This window comes from Adelges cooleyi, unplaced genomic scaffold (assembly GCF_023614345.1).
Source record: "Adelges cooleyi isolate 19-005CV unplaced genomic scaffold, UGA_ACOO_1.1 ACOO_flye_CR_arks_rails_tigmint_CR_PRNA_118, whole genome shotgun sequence".
Classification (NCBI taxonomy): Eukaryota; Metazoa; Arthropoda; class Insecta; order Hemiptera; family Adelgidae; genus Adelges; species Adelges cooleyi.
In genome coordinates, this window is record NW_026095771.1 from 2120413 (window position 1) to 2134148 (window position 13736).

A 13736-nucleotide genomic window follows, 5' to 3' on the forward strand; every position below is an offset into this window, starting at 1 on the left:
TCGATACGAACCCGAGAAAAATAAAACGCCAAAAACAATGATACCTAACAATTGGAAACCTAAATTTGGGCCTCTGGTTGAAGAGTTATACACACGTTGGGAAAAATCGTTTTAGATAAAATAAAATAAAATATTATAGGTATATTATTTAAATATTTATTAAGTATATCATAAATATCCAGTAAAAACCAAGTTTTGTATAAATATTTATGATGTTATTAGCATTTTGAGAAATAGGCTGGTGGACTAACGTTAGTAATAGAAATTATAAATGTTTTTTTGTTTAAATTTTAGAAACTTTAAAATAATATATCTAGGTCAATGGTAACGACATTGTTTTTGGTTGGATAAATTTCCTATTTAGTACAAATGGCGTATAACTATCAGGTAACTGTTTGAACAAGCCTACAAAACATCACATTAAAATAATATGTTTTCTTGATATTTAAACGAATAACATTGAAACTGTGTTTTCGTGTAAGAAACTAAATATAACATGTTTGGAAAATTAATAACAATAATAAAACCATATATCGTTTTCAAAAGAGTTTAAATGAATATAAAAATAAAATAGTAAAATTATTCATGACCTGGTGCAGACATTTTTAGGTGCCCTTAATTTACCAATTATTGCAAGTGTAAAAAATATAATTCAGCAAAATTATAATTGCAAAAGTTAAAATTATGTGCAATTTCGGATATAAGGAATGTTCAAAATTGTACAAAACTATATGTATAGTGAGGCCACAAAATAAAAATATGAATGTATGACACTTTAATAGGTAGTTGTTTATCTAGAACTCCTTAATATTATTTCACAAATCTGAAATATTCTTTCAACATAGTACCTACTACCGATCAACATTGACAAAACCAAAACATATCCTAACCCCTTTCCACCAAAAGAGATAGACATTTCTTCTTTTTTTCACTTTTTCAAGCAAAGTTTTGGAGGGACTTAAGTCTGAAAATTAGACCGGAGGAAGATCTAGAACGAAACTAAAACATATAGGAGGTACAATTTTCTCAAAAATCTGCAGCGAAACTTTTATCCATTAAGGAAATACTCCAAAAAAAAGAGGAAATCTTAGCTTTGACCGTGGTCAATTTCCAGGTTTCCAGATAAAGAGCATAATAATAATTGTCATTAGGTTGAGAATTTGATCCGTTTGCCTCCTAAGACGCGCGACAGTTTACCTCCACGCTGCAGTGTACCTCAACATGTGGCGATCAAACGTTATCACACCTACACTATCACAAATCTGTTTAGAAAATTTCAGCGTTGTCGCGCAGTTAGCATTAAAATCAGTATCACCATTGTTATTAAATTCAAGTTTTGTTTTGACTTTTTGATAATAATAATTGAGATATCTTTTTGTACACTGAATTTCTGTTAATTATTACTAGTTAAATTAGATTTAGCGCCGTAGTAACAATTATTTGTTTTCAGCATTGTTGCTACGGGTCCGATTCGTATCATAATATCTTTGTCGATTTCTGTGATAAATACCTAACGTATTGGGTCGTGTTTCGTTATTTTCTTTCAATTTGCGTTACAATTGAGTTTTGTCTTGCCTGTTAATCATAAGTTTTTAGTAGCAGCCCTGGACAACGGTTTACGGTTCTACGGTGTGTGAGTACCTACCGCTTTGTGTTTCTATTTTATTTACATTATTGTCGTGTTTTCTGTCTTCCGTTGACTTAGAATGCTGCTTGTAAATAAACACAATCATAATCTATAGGTGTTTGTTTATTACTTATTGTTTACTCAGAGTTGAATCGAGTGATACGGCATCAACGCCACTTTAAATTATTCTAGTCCGCAAAATGGTCTATCGTCTAGCTTTAATCTTTATCGTGTTAGATTCTTACCTACAAGTCATACTCTTAGTTTTGTTTAATTCATCTAATTAAAGTAAATTAAAATTTAGTAGCAGCCATTGCAAACTTGGTTGGTTTCTTATTTTACAAATCATGTTAACTAAATTATCCTTTATTATATTGTTATTATTACCAAATTTCTTACTAATTAAAATAGTAAAATTGTGTAATTAAATCGTTCTATTAAACCTCTGTGCATATGTGACACAGAAATACAACTAATGTTAAATGTCAATTATAGAGTTTGGAAGCTGTATAATATGTTGAAAATAAAACACGAATATGATGAAACGGAAGAAGAATCTTTTGAAAAATCGTTGGAAGTCATTGAACCTAAACCATTAGACGTGCAGTTAAAAAACAATGAAATTTCTACAGCAGAGGAGTATCTGGTAAAGAATGAAGTCGACAATACTAATGGGTAAAATAGTTTTTATAACAATTTTTTGTTATCCTAAATAAAACTATCAAGTTTTTGTTATTATGTTGTCCTCCTCTATAAACCCGTCGTTGGTATTGATGTTAGCGTTTCGCTTACATTAAACTTCTATTAGAAACCACTTGTACGTATAATGATAGATTATTTTAAAACTACATCTACCTCTTATCAATATATTTATTTAATAAAGTAACGCCCCGCAGGGAGTAACGAGTACAGATGTAATGCAGTAACCACATTAAACAACTTTAACATTAACACAATAAACATTTAACAACTTTATTAACTAACACATATATCAATCACATTAAATTTGAAGCACTTAATTTAAATTTACATATATTATCAAAGAAAAAATCAAAATTAGACAATTTATTACATATAGTTAACATACTACATATAGGGCTATTTATTACATAATTCTTTGATTGATGCTCAATAAAAAAAGTATTATGGTGCCGAGTGTTTACACTAGGCACTAAGAGAGATACTCTCTCTAAACGTTCCGGGCTATCAACATATCCATTTAAAATTTTAAAAATAAATAGAGTATCCATAAGACCGTCTATTTTTTAACGAGACAAGGTTACAGCGATTTTCAATGTCGACAATTGGGTGACCTTTCATATTAATTTTAAGTGCTGCAAATCTTAAAAATTTTCTTTGGATTTTTTCAATTTTATCAATAAGACCGACCTGGCTAGTGTTCCACACTACTGACCCAAATTCCAGGCCAGACCGCACTAAGGCTGAATAAAGTACTGTGAGACAATATAATGTTAAACCAAAATATCAAAAAAATAAAATTGTGGGTACGATGACCAGTCAGAGTCTATAGTACCGCATTATGTTACAGTACATTCGCATGATATTTACAATGTTATATTGTTTTATACCATTCTACCTACAACGATTTCAAGTATTTTACCCTTGTAATATGTTTCTAGTCTCTGGGTCACGTTAAATTTTAACATACATGCATGTTCTTTATTCTTTTTTTTTTTGTAACTATTATGTATATATTTTTTTAATTTTAATACGATAATATAATGTATTGTATTTTTGTTTGTTGTAGTTTTGGCAGAAATAACGGCGAACTGAATATCAAAATTGAAAAAGAATGCTTCCATGACTGTGTTTTCGAATCAGAAATAGAAATTGTTAAGCATGAACTGTTTGATGCTGAAGAAGAGCAAACACTGTCATTTGACTGCAACTACTGCCAGCTATCGTTTAAGACAAAACGGAAAATTAAAAAGCACATTTTAAGGTAACCATGTACATAATAAAGAAAAATAGAATTTAAGCATAAATTACTGTTTTAAGTAACATTGATTGACGGTTAGGTGATTAGGTTGTTAACTTGAATTATTAAAAGAATTCTGCTTGTCACGAATAACAGTAATAAGTGAGGTTTGATTACTAACAGTAAGCATAAGTTACTTTCAAGTCAGCCCTTGGGGATATTATGGTGCCTATGTTTTGGCGACTTTTAATGGTACGGACAATGTAGTAAAAATTAAACAATCCTATTATACAATAATTATTATTTATTTAATAATAATATATGCATATTATTAAATAGAACTATGAAGGCTAATTTTGTTTAATTTATAAAATATATATATATAAATATATATTTAAAATATGACAATACACACAGATTTTATGAATAAAATGTTTTCAGTTCTATCTGTTTTGTCTTATTTTTGGAAATTTCAAAATAATTGCTTAGTTTGATAACTAATCAGCATCATTGGATAAGGAACTTATTTTTATATTCTAACAAAACATACATTCATACATTCATGTTCTTTACTCTTATTCTTTTATTTTGTAGCTATTATCAATGCTAATTTACTTATAATTTTCGATGAGATGAATATTTAATTCTATGATTCTGTTTTACTTTCCTACTTCTTCAACTCCACTTAATTTAATTTATTTTTTCTTAAAAAATCGCATTTAGAGTATTCCTACTGCTAGTAGTATGCTAAAATATTTTGTATACAATATTACATACTCACCCATTTTATATTCTTTAAATGTATAAAACATATAGACTGACCGTTACCTATTTAGATTTGAAATATAATCTTACGAAGTCATTTAAAATCCAAAATTTAGTGCATTGTAAACAAGTTAAATAAGTAAATTTTCTAATTCCTATATTTTAGATATATAAAAAATTAGATGTATATTTTTATAAAATAACATAAGTAAAACTATTTTCAAACGGATAAATTACAACACTATTATGTGTCGTATGCCAAATCCTTGAAATTATTTCCTAAAAATTATGCTTGTTTGATGCATTAACACATATTACAATATTAGTTATATTAATATTTGCTATAAAATATTGATCTTAAATTAATTTATTTTGTTTCATGCGTGTTGCAGTATTCATTATCCGTGTAACGAGATCGACACTTTAAATCATACAAAATCTATGGATTACCGTAATACTCGAAACAAAGATGGCCTATTTGATTGCGGTATTTGTTTAAAAAGTTTCTCATCAAGGTCATACCTGAGAATACATTGGCGCATTCATACGGACGAAAAGCCCTTTAAGTGCGATGTATGTGAAAAAACATTCGGTCACCGAACTTATCTAAAAACTCATAAAAGGATACATACCGGAGAGAAACCATACAAATGCGACGTCTGTGCAAAGACATTCAGGCAACAATGTGATCTCAGGAGACATGCACGTATACACACCGGAGAGAAACCCTTAAAATGTGATGTCTGTGTAAGAACATTCAGTCAACATTCTTCTCTCAACAACCATAAAAGGATACATGCCGGAGAAGTACCTTTTAGATGCAATGTCTGTGAAAAAACATTTGGCGCTCGGTCTTCGCTCAAAACTCATGAAAAGATACATACCGGTGAAAAACTTTTTAACTGCGATATCTGTGGAAAAACATTTGGTAGACTACATCACCTCAAAAATCATAAACGCATACATACCGGAGAGAAACCCTTTAAATGCAATGTATGTGAAAAAACATTCAGTCGACATTGTTCCCTCAAAACTCATAAACGCATACATATTGCTGGGGTACGATATAAATGCTCCGTCTGTGAAAAATCGTATGGTCGCCAAGATACTCTAAAAAGTCATCAAGCAAAAGCACACGACTAACGCCTCATATACCTCTCGTGACTATTTGCCAATTTTGAAATAGTTTCAGTAACAATATTTTATTTTTTGTTTTTTTTTCACTCACAAATTAATAAAAATAAATGCTATACGAGTAATGTTAATACTTACCAGTTTTTTTTTATAGTTTTTCAATGTTTACTATCGTTTAACTGATCATTACTTTGACATTTTCCATTGAATTTATAATGCTTTTGACGGATTTAATCATTATTTTAGTTTTAATATTTTTATAATTTAATTTTTTAATTCCATACTTTACACATAAATATTAGTAGATAATATTGTTACTATAGTTATTTTGTTAAAATAATATGATAGTATTTTTTAATTACTGTTGTGGTTTTTTTAAAAACACCATAAAATAAATCCAAAATACAGATGTTTGCCTTGGAAAAAAACCAGTTTAAAAAAAAAATAATTAAATTTATTAATTATAAAATAATTCACTTAAATACGATTGGTCGATTAATTTAAAATATTTATTTATTTCTAGCCGACTAATGTTGTTTATGGGATCTATTTTTTATCTTTTAAATTTTATTTTTAAAAAATTTTTATTTTTCATCTGTATTTAAATATGTTTTTTATTAATTTTGCTACTTTTATATTTTAATAATTTGTTCGATGCATTAATTACATGTTGATAATAAGTGGTTATTATATTGTTTCTATTATTTATTGAAATATGTTTATAGTCTACTATACTAGCTGTTGTTTTTTTTTATTATATGTTTCTATTTAAAATTAAAATTTGTTTCGATATTTATTTTAAATTAATCGACCAATCGTGTTTAAGTGAATTATTTTATAATAAATAAATTTAATTATTTTTTTTTTAAATTGGTTTTTTTTCCTAGGCAGACATCTGTATTTTCGATTTATTTTATGGTGTTTTTAATTTAATTTAATTAAAAAAAAAATTGCAACTACTATTTTGTATCGTTGATTTCATTGACAGAAAAATAACGGAACTCATTATGAAATTTATACCTTACAATCTATCACTTAAGATTTCATAAGAGTGAGAAATCGACGATGTCTACTTAGTATAGATACAACATCAAAATGTTTATTATTAAACCATAGACTTCTATGGTCTAGTTAAGAAGTCTGTTACTTATATTTTACTACAGCATAGTACAGTGTAGTATATAATTCTTTGTATTATACACAACCAATAGTTGAGGAATTATCACCAAACATGTCTCGGATGGTAATAATTATAATGTTATTCATCTAGTTAACACTAAAATGCGTTTTTAATATAAAATAAAAATAAAATAATACACCTATTGCTGAAAATTTGTAGTTTAAAACACCGATAAACAAGTTGACAAAGTACAATTTCCCATCCCTAATTAAAATATATAAAAGTGTGTAAATGTAAAGTTCATTTTGAAATTAAATTCTACCGCTATCAAATGTATTTAGCAAGTTGTTGGAAAGACTTATGGCGTCCAAGAAAAATGTAACTCTGGGCAAGTAACTTGCAAATGGGCCAAGTGATGCTGTAGACACCGCTGTCTCTACTAATCGTGTCGGAACAGAATCTAAGTCCGGGCAAATAAATTCTGTAAAGGCGCCAAATGCTATTGTAGCCACTATTGTCACTCCTAAACACCTCAAAAACATTAGTGCAGACACAATACATATTGTGTCTATAAAAAAAGACGGATTGTCCGGACAAATAAGTTCGACAGACACGTCGAATGCTGTTGTGCTGCAAAAAGTGAATACAATTACTTATACTTATTTGTGAATCTTAAAAGCGAGCTTCATCTCACTGATAATTGAATATAAAAATATATTTGATTAAATGTATTTTATTTCTTATAAAAAAATACAATATTATGTATTATGTTTGACTAATAAAACACTTTTGTTTCGATATTGGTTTTTTCTTAAAAAAATCCTGTTATTGGGTTATTTTACATCATTATACATTAAAAATTATATTATATTTTTTTATATGCTGGTCAATAATGTTGATAGGTACAAAGGGTTTAAACAGGCTTGTTAAAATCATTACTGTTATTATATCTGTACGCATCGTATCAGCATAAAACTATATATTTGCACATGGTATATTTACTGTTTTTTTTCTATTGTCTTAAATACAATATTATTATGTATCATTTTTGACTAATAAAACACTTTTGTTTGGATATTTGTTATTTTCTTAAAAGTACTAAATTCTTTTCAAAATAAAAGTTACCAATTAGTGTATATTTTTGAATTTTTAATCTTGTCATAGAGAATAAATATTGACCGCGTTACAATTGTATCCAGTCACCCTTACTAAATGTATTGAGTGCATATGGTCCACGAGTAGGATGTAAATAAAGAGATAAGAAATAGATTTGGCAAGAGATAGGTGAGGTTAGCGAAAGTAATAAATATACTACTCAAGGAATACAAGGAAATTCAAGTATGTTTTAATGTTTAGTTAGACACTTTTGCACACATTTTGAGCCGACTCGATAGCGCTTAGTATTGGAAATTGTTTACACTCTTTTCAGTTTTAATATTTTAGTAATTATTATAAACTGGTTTACATAATCAAACAGCTGTACATAGAGCAGTGAGATACCGACGGGTAACTAAAAGAAGAACCAACGCATAATGTCCCAACCATGCCTTATTAGTTATCGAGCCTATACTTAAAGGTGGGACTTACAGCCGTGCGGTCCGTATATGTACATATACGTATATATATATTGTTTATTAATAAAATTTATATACTAATATTGGTATTAACGGGATAGTACCACAGAAATTAGAATTTTCACAATAAAAATATATCAACATTAATTTTGAGGTAGAAAAGTCCTAACATTACAACAATTACAGTTTTAGCTGGAAAAGTTGTTAAAATCTAATTATTCGATGATATACATTTACATTTAATTGTTCTACTTTTTTTTACGTTTTTAAAAATGTTAATTCCAGATGACAGTTGTCAGTCCCGGGACAAAAAAACTACTGTTGTTATGTATTATAGTAATAATATTAATTGTGTATACATATTTTCTCATACAGCTACATTTGTTTTGGTTTTAAAGAAAATGCCGAATCATCCATCCATTGAAGATCTTAACCGAAGACTTGAAATCATAAACGTAAAGGTTAATGAACTACTTAAAGATTTGAAAAAGATGGAGTTTCTGTCATCAGTTTTAATTGATCCACGATTAGAGTTTCATAAAGTAGATGTATCAAATGAAAATGATGAAGATTCTAATAATTAAGTCCATTGGATTAACGGAATCTAGATTTGTTAATTTTTTTGAAACTAAATAAAGTTATATTATAATTTCTCAAGAATCAACTAATGGGAATTCGAAAATCAGGGTTTTCACAAACGATATTGTAACCGTTTAAAAATCGTTAAGTCCTAAAATATGTTTGCACAATATAAAGCTATTTATCTCAGTAAAATGTTTTTAACGAAACCAAACTGATTTCTGTGTTAAAATCCAAAAGAAACTATTTATTAAATTATATATCAAATTTTACTTAGATATACACGACTTGATATTGTTATTATATCAAATATAGGTTAGGTTTTACCTACATGATTTCTAAATAGCTAAAACAGCGTTATTTGTAAATTTTGGGTTTTTAATTTACATTATTAGTATCAACTAAAAATTTAGTCATACGTCTATATTGTTAGTTATAATAGGTTATTAGAACAATTTCAATTATAGTATCAGCGACCATTAACTGGAAGAGTATATCAGCTGGAGTAACTCAAGGTAGTGTTCTCGGACCTATTTTGTACCAACTCTATACAACTGATATTCCAACTAATGACGAAACAACGATAGCTATGTTTGCCGATGACACGGCAATACTGTCAACCAATAAGGATCAACAAGATGCGACTGAGATCCTACAAGTGACAATCAACAACGTTTACGACTGAACAAAGCGTTGGAAAATAAAAATCAATATTGACAAGTCGGTGCACGTCAACTACACGCTACGTAAAACCGCATATATCCCAGTCACGCTAAATCAACAGATAATCCCACAAAATGATTCAGCAAAATATCTGGGAATGCACCTTAACTCGCGACAACTGGAAACATCATGTACGCCAGAAAAAGTTGCAAATCAAAGAAAAAATGCACAAACTGTATTGGCTAGTTGGGCGACACTCCGAGCTAGACCTAACCAGCAAACGTCTCTTGTATGTATCGATCGTTAAACCGATTTGGATCTATGGTATTCAACTGTGGGGCTGCGCCAGTAAGTCTAATATCGAACTCATCCAACGTTGCCAGAACATCGCTCTTCGTACCATTGTTGCAGCATATCGGTATGATAAGAACGACATCGTCCACCGCGATCTAAAAATAACATCCGTGCAGGATGAAATTACCCGGTTTGCCCGCAAACACGCAAAAAGACTGGAGCTTCATTCAAATACAGCTGCCATACAACTCCTCGACAACTCGCAAGACATCAGACGACTCAAACGACTGAAGCCATTCGACTTAGTCTAATTATTAGATTAAGAATGGGACTACTTCACTGGAAGTAGAACCCCACACATGTTTTGTATATGTATATTTTACTCATATGTATGTATTAATACTCTTTTGATTTATATTTATAAAGATTTTTAATCGTTTAAATAAAAATGCCCTTAGGCACTTAAAAAAAAAAAAAAATTATAGTATCGAAACGATAGCTGAGAAAATAATTTTATTTCCTTTGGACCGAATTACTTACACCCCGCCAAAATCATTTTGTAGGGGATCTGAACCTCTTTTCTTTTCTTCTGAGTTATCGCCTTCCTATCACCCTCATAACTCCCAAATGAGTATATTTGGTAATGATGTCTTATGCTTCTTTCAGAAACTGGTCAAGTGCTAAGAAATTCAAATGAAACAGCAGTATTGCTCATGAAAGTAGGAGTGAAGTGAGGTTATGAACTAAAGAATTAGCAGACTTGGCCACGATGTAGACATCACTCCTACTTGACTTTTTTGGGAGGGGGTCTGGAACTTGGCCCTTTTTCGCTATTAGGTTTTGTTGGAGATATCATTCCTCTTTTCTGGCTTAAGCGAGGTGACGTTGTATTAAGATTTTACAAGGCATTGGTGGAAGCATTTTGAAAATTGAGAACAGAGAGCCGCAAGTTTGATTCACGCCGCCGTCTCAAAGATTTTGCTTACTTTGTACTTGTATTGCAACTTTCAGATTTTTCCATTTAGTTACACTATTAACCTGCCTTAGTGCCAAATGTCACGTTTCTACCTATACGGGAAGTGTTTTATAATTTTGATGATGAGTGAGTGAGTGAGTCAGTAACAAAAATTAAAACTTTGCAATTCTTCCCTTTTGAAAAGGCTTACTATTAAGGGCTCAAATTTGTACAGTATCCTAACTACTCGAGCTTAATCTATGTTTTAAATTTCCAATATCAGGTTTGAATACTTTACAAATAAGGAAATATTATACTGACGATAAACCAGTACCCCTAACGACTAATTGGCGGCTTATTATATATTTTTAACTGATTTGTTTTTAAAAAAAATCAACCGTGTATTTTTCATTCAATTAAAGTACCAAAAGAGAGGTATTAGATTTCACAAAAACTACCGCGTTCATATGGAACATAATGTGGAACATAATTAATGCGTATATAATTTTTTAAAAATGTAATAAATTACAAAGTATTTTGAAGAGGAGCTTATAATGTAGCAAATAGGCATAGGTACATATTTTTTTTTTTACAAGACTTAAATGTGGTACTTCGATACTACGACCAAAGTAATGGGTTTTCGAACAAATTAAAGATTACACACGATAGTATTTTACAAAATTCTTAAGTAGGTACAACCCAAGTTAAATGCATACCGTGTACAATACTATACTATTGCGCTGTATACAATACAAAATTGGAAATTTCCGGTGTAGACACTTGCTAAATTTGAATAAGTAGGTAATTAATAAATTAAAACTCAAATACTATATAACTAGTACTGTAGTACTGTGCATATTATATTTATATGCTGGTCAATACTGTTGATAGGTACAAAGGGTTTAAACAGGCTTGTCAAAATCATTACTGTTATTATATCTGTACGCATCGTATCAGCATAAAACTATATATTTGTACATGGTATATTTACTGTTTTTTTCTATTGTCTTTAACTAAAGATTTCTTAAAAACAATTACAATGTTGTACTCGACTGCTGTTGTATCGTTGATCGTTTACTCGATTATGATCGGTACTACGTGTCGTCCAATACCAATCTCAAAAGAAGTCAGTTTGGACTTGGACACTTCTAAAGTGATCGACTCTTGCCACACCGATATGAAAACCGGATTCAACAAAATGCAAAGCGACCTGTCCAGTGTAGTACTAAATACTAGTAGGTTGATGGAACGACTAATGGCTTTATGTTCAAATACTGTTGCTGGCTCCGCTAATTGTATTGAGAAAACATGCAAGTCCAGAGAAATAAGGTAAACAGACACGCCGAATGCTGCTGTGTTGGAAAAAGTAAACAATGTTACTTATTTGTAAACTTGAAGCGAACTACATCTTGCTGAAAATTTAATATAAACATATATTTTTTTAATGTACTTAATTGTTAAAAAAAATACAATACTATGTATTATTTTTTACTAATAAAAAACTTGTTTTGATATGGTTTTTTTTTGTAAATAACTTGTTTCAACCCTTTTTACATCATTATACATGCATAAGCCATAAGTATTTTAAGAGGAACGGAAAGCGCTATTTATTGAGGAGGCAATATTTGACGAACATTTATTAAGAAGCCATTTTTGATATGCCGACTAATTTTTTTTATTAGTTATTTTTTCCGAGTTATGGCGAAAGTTTGATATATAATGAATTTCGCAGCAGTCATTTTCTGGCGTGTCTTTTGGGCGGATTTCAATTTTTATTTTTCTCAGTGACGGATTACCCAATAGGCGGACTAGGCGATCGCCTATGGGCCCCGTGATAATGGATCAAAATATTAAAACTTATATGCTAATAAATAATTATCAAAGCACCGTCTCAGATGTTGTATACAGTTATTCTGAAACGTTTACATTCCAGAGATATTTTTGTATTTCCATTTCGAAAAATACTCTTTATAGTGAGATTTCCTATAGAGTTAATTTCCAGGAATTGATAATGACGACAACGTGACGTACGACGGTCGAAGATAAAGATACATATTATACAATATCTATATTTTTATGGTATAAATATAGTATATAAAGTATACATAGTATAGAACAAAGAAAAAACCAATAAAAAGTTGTCTTAAATATTGCACTTTTTAGTAAAATACGAAACTATGAGTTACATAATAAAAAAAATTGTCCTAAAAAAATGATAAATTAAGAGTGTAGTTAGACGTGTCAGAGTACAAACATTTTTGTTTAAAATTTTGACCCTGAGACAGCATAAAAATTTAATGAAATTTATACAAACATGAATGTTTTTCAATTTTTAGCTACTTAAAATTAAATAAAAAATCATTGAAGGATATTATGAAAAAGAACACTTCAATTACAATTATTCAATGGAAATTCCATTTCGATATCATAATTAGTCACTAATTAACGTGGTCGTGAACTTAAGGTGTTTTAACAATTAAGATACAGAATATGGCATCGCCTGAGTGCAAAAAAAAATTGTTTAGTTCTTTTTTTTCTATTTTTTGATTTAATGGAATTATTTGCATATGATATACAAATTTGAGGCATTTAGAAAATCCACTCGCACACACATTAGGTGATTTGGCATTGAATAACGCAGCTATATTGTTGGAAATCAGTCAACCATAAGGTTTTCGAATAAAAGTCTAGCCGACGAAATAAAAGGTTTAATTCAATTTAACGTTTTATCAAGCATCAATAGTCACAAGAGAATATTTTTACTATAATCGGAGCAACGTTGAGGATAACTAAAATGGAAACGATTATTTTCAGTTCGCAAATGTCTCTGTTAATTTCTGGTACATTACTCTGGTCCGCGAGAGTTTGTCTCGCATTGGCCATGTCGTTTTCTAGCCGACCGATTTCCCGGTTATCCTCGTCCCATTCGTCTTGCAGGTTATTCTCCTCGACATAGCGGACCGTCTCCACCAGTTTGCCGTGTAATTCATCGGCGAGATGGAACGTTTCGCCGGTTTTGCTATTTAACAGTTTCGACACGTGTAGGCAATCTGCTAATTTGCCGGTCACATTTGTCATGCGCTTGG

The 13736-nt window shown here is 30.0% G+C and overlaps 1 protein-coding gene across 2 annotated transcripts; it reads left to right on the forward strand.

Moving 5' to 3' along the window:
• Nucleotides 1-1382: 1382 nt before the first annotated feature.
• Nucleotides 1383-5750, forward strand: LOC126847740 (zinc finger protein 813-like). 2 transcript variants are annotated; one of them, XM_050588121.1, is made up of 4 exons: nt 1383-1633; nt 2123-2302; nt 3396-3590; nt 4724-5750. In XM_050588121.1, the coding sequence occupies exons 2-4, from the start codon at nt 2142-2144 to the stop codon at nt 5472-5474; spliced, it is 1107 nt and encodes a 368-aa protein (XP_050444078.1). In that variant the 5' UTR covers nt 1383-1633; nt 2123-2141; the 3' UTR covers nt 5475-5750. The 2 variants fall into 2 exon arrangements, with proteins under 2 accessions (XP_050444078.1, XP_050444079.1); XM_050588122.1 differs by having other exon boundaries at nt 1383-1629.
• Nucleotides 5751-13736: the final 7986 nt, after the last annotated feature.